Source organism: Austrofundulus limnaeus, unplaced genomic scaffold (genome assembly GCF_001266775.1).
Source record: "Austrofundulus limnaeus strain Quisiro unplaced genomic scaffold, Austrofundulus_limnaeus-1.0 Scaffold846, whole genome shotgun sequence".
Classification (NCBI taxonomy): Eukaryota; Metazoa; Chordata; class Actinopteri; order Cyprinodontiformes; family Rivulidae; genus Austrofundulus; species Austrofundulus limnaeus.
The window spans coordinates 145,396-149,064 of record NW_013953248.1 but is presented as its reverse complement, the minus strand read 5'-3'; the positions used below and the strand labels follow the sequence as shown (position 1 = coordinate 149,064).

Sequence of the window (3,669 nt, the reverse complement as noted above, 5' to 3'; positions counted from 1 at the left end):
TGTGTTGCTGCAGTGTGAGGTTCGGCAGTAAAACACTTCTGACAGCCGGCGTGGCAAATCCACAGGGAGACTCACCCCCGACACTAACGCTGAGTTAGGAGGGAGGAGGGGGCAGAGGTCCAAGTGCTGCAGGAGGATGAAGGAAACATGTTTCACTCTTTTTTTTTTAACAACAAAGGAATGTTAGTGTAAAATGTAGTTGCACATTTTGAAAAACTGATTTTCTGTCAGTTTGGTCAAATAAATGATCCAACATGCTTAATGGTTGGATTTTTTTATTTTTATTTTTTAGATTATCAAACTTGCTCCTGTTTAATCTGTTTAAAACCATGATTATTACGAAATAATAAGATATTAAATGTGTTAACATTTACCTGATAAGGTTTTTAAAAGAAGTGTTTGGGTGAAAACTGGGTCTCATCATAAATTGAATTACTTTGCAGCAATAACTGGAAACTTTATGTATAAATCTTATTTTGTTCACCCAACTATATATTTTATCAGAGTAATGACATTTCTCAGTGTATAATCTTAATAACATGAGTGGAGCAGTTAAAGAACCAGAGGCAGGATGGAGGCAGGGTCAGCAGCTTTATAACGTCATGGACACAAATATTTCAAGCAGTCAGTCAGTCTGACTGTCAGAGCTTCCTTCTGCCTCAGCTCTCACTTTAATTATACTTTATTGTTTAATTAACCACTGAGAACAAGAATTAACAGCTTTTATTTAAACTATTCTTTGACTTTCACAGGATGGAGCTGATGCCTTGCAGAGAAGTAAGTGTTTTTTATAATTTAAAAAAGTATTTACTTTTATTGTACTGTCTTATTTATCTTAATATGATTGTATTTAAGACAATTTAAACCCAAATAAAGGTAAATAAATTAATAAATTCAAACTTAATACACCACTTTGGTAAACCTGGGTTTTTATAATTAAATGATCTAAAAAAGAAATTATCCATTGATAAGCATTTTACAATGTTGGATTTTACTGAAATTGGTACTAAAGTTAATAATTTATTGTACTTTATTGCATTTTTCTATAAATCCTTTTTACTGTTATGTTCTTTGAATAATTTTAAAGTGCTACACATTGTAAACTATTAAACCTTTTTATAATATTTTAATTTGATAGAAACTGGTACTTTCAAAACTATTTCATGTTTATTGTCACAGATTATTTTTAAAGGTTTAAAATCTCATAGTTTTAATATTATTGTATTTTTTCTACTAAATATTTCATACTTTACATTGTTGTGTGCCAATGCTTTTTAATTACTGATTCAAAAATCTATTTTTGTTGTTTGCCTTACTGTTTTCATTAAACTGTACCGTAATTTTTTCTCTAGATCGGAGGGGGTCACACTCATTTTCATTTAGGGCAACATGAGGATTATGATGGCCCCCCAAAGGGCCACTTGTATTTAACTTAAAACGTTTTGTGTTTAACTTTGATATGAAACACAACTATCGAACAATAACTGAGCTCTACCTGGTATTTCCTGCATAGAAACAGTATTTTAACATGTCTTCTTATAACTGAAAAGTACTACGACTGACTAAGTGTAAAATAAATACTACAGAAATACTATTAAAAGTAAAAGTAAGAGTTTTACTCACTGTTGAGTTGTGGTGAGTAGCACCTGTCTTAAATTCAGAAAATTCTAACAGGAAATTCCCACTGAAAGAGGATTCCAATTTAAATTTATGACATTTAAGTGGGGAATTCCTACTTCCCAGTACAGCTGTGGCAAATTTCGTTGGCTACTTTTGAACCTTGTGCACCTCCATCTAGTGGTGGGCTGCCGTCATTTTGCGGGGTAAAAAATTGACATGCATGATGGGAGATGTAGTTTATGGTCATTGCTGGCTTTAAAGCAGCCTCTGCTTATTTAAAGACATTTCTAAGTATTTGAAGCTCTCACGGGCCACATAAAATGCTGTGATGGGCCATATCTGGCCCGCAGGCCTTGTGTTTGACACATGCTCGAGATGAACTGCAGTTCCAATCTTAAAATAAGGATTGATTATAAAAGATAAAATATTAATAAAATACAGTAAATCTTACTGTGTATTATTCAACATTTATTGCTGTTTATTAATCTTGTTTCAGGAGATGAGCTCGATGACTGAACTGAGTCAGAACTCTGCTGGCTCCAGCTGTGGTGGGTCTAAAACACTAAATATATGTAAACATTAAATATTGTAACTGAACTGACTCTGTGACCACTCAGGTGCACAGCAGGTGTCTGACTGGTGTCCACCTCTCCAGCAACAGTACCACAGTCTGACCAGCAGGGGGCGAACCAACTCCACACACACTCAGGAGGGTGTAAGTGTTCTTGTATAACTACGATGTGGGGCCTCAGCTCTGATTGCTGTCACAGAGTTTTATGACACGTTTGGGTTTTAATTAAAATATATGTAAGATTTTATTTCTAGTAGAAGAAGGGTAGTGGCCGTTGTTCCTTCTGAGAAGCGTCTCTGTTTTTCTTTTTCCCCTTTAAGCCAGTATGTTCCCTTTCTGACACGATCAGCGTCACATGAGGTCCAGTGACGGGTTAGCTGCCCCGAGGCTGCGTGCATTTGTCTGATGTGATGACCACACTGAGCTGTCGTTTCGCCTTGTAACAGCTGAGTTTAAGAGCTACAAGCTGCTTTCTCTTCCTGTTTCAGTCAAAACTGCTGCTAACGGTCAGAGGACAAGACGCCTCATAAACTGAGTTATAATTGTGACTCTACGTTGCCATCTAGTGGTCATTGTGTCAACTGCAATACGTTAAGCTAATGCTAATATTAAAACAGTTAACTGCTCCTCTATCTGCAGTCGTCCGTCCATCCTCTGGTTCCCCTCCTCATCTACAGCGACACGCACCTTCCACCTGTCGCTCCGTACAGCCAGCCAATCAGTGAGCCTGCTGTCGACCCTCCCTCCTGGACACGCCCCTATTGCCATGACAACAGTGTCAGCAGGTGAGTCTGTGAGAGAGTCGAGGTTTAAAAATTATAAATTTGTTTGCTTCAGCTCCTTTCTTAAAAACAAGTGTGTTCACATCTCTCCCACCTGTCTCACCTGTTTCTCACCTGTCTCACCTGTTTCTCACCTGTCTCACACCTGTTTCTCACCTCTCTCACACCTGTCTCACACCTTTCTCACCTCTCTCACACCTGTCTCACACCTGTTTCTCACCTCTTTCACACCTTTTTCTCACCTCACTCACACCTGCTTCTCACCTCTCTCACACCTGTTTCTCACCTGTCTCACGCCTGTTTCTCACCTGTCTCACGCCTGTTTCTCACCTGCTTCTCACCTGTCTCACACCTGTTTCTCACCTGTCTCACACCTGTTTCTCACCTGTCTCACGCCTGTTTCTCACCTGTCTCACACCTGTTTCTCACCTGTCTCACACCTGTTTCTCACTTATCTCTTCTGTCTCACACCTGTTTCTCACATCTCTCCCACCTCTCTCACGCCTGTTTCTCACCTCTCTCACGTCTGTTTCTCACCTGTTTCTCACCTGTCTCACACCTGTCTCACGCCTGTTTCTCACCTGTCTCACGCCTGTTTCTCACCTGTCTCATGCCTGTTTCTCACCTGTCTCACGCCTGTTTCTCACCTGTCTCACGCCTGTTTCTCACCTGTCTCATGCCTGTTTCTCACCTGTC

At 39.2% G+C, this 3,669-nt stretch overlaps 1 protein-coding gene and 1 long non-coding RNA gene across 4 annotated transcripts in view; one reads left to right on the top strand and one right to left on the bottom strand.

Annotated features, from left to right (window-relative positions):
• Nucleotides 1-752: 752 nt before the first annotated feature.
• Nucleotides 753-3,669, top strand: part of LOC106532889 (transcription factor 7) — a gene marked incomplete at its 5' end in the record, with an annotated part of 5,233 nt that continues 2,316 nt past the window's right edge. For both annotated transcript variants that reach the window (XM_014029058.1, XM_014029060.1), the window contains 4 exon segments: nt 753-777; nt 2,117-2,168; nt 2,238-2,335; nt 2,831-2,976. In XM_014029058.1, the coding sequence (XP_013884512.1) occupies nt 753-777; nt 2,117-2,168; nt 2,238-2,335; nt 2,831-2,976 (321 nt within the window).
• The window catches only part of LOC106532890 (uncharacterized), a 1,762-nt gene continuing 1,261 nt past the window's right edge, over nt 3,169-3,669 (bottom strand). The window contains exons 2-4 of one of the 2 annotated variants that reach the window (XR_001312165.1): nt 3,555-3,664; nt 3,227-3,303; nt 3,169-3,193 (exon numbers count right to left, since the gene is read on the bottom strand). This is a non-coding gene — a long non-coding RNA (uncharacterized LOC106532890). Of the gene's footprint in view, nt 3,194-3,226; nt 3,533-3,554; nt 3,665-3,669 lie in introns of both variants that reach the window. The other variant, XR_001312166.1, reaches the window with a different exon arrangement.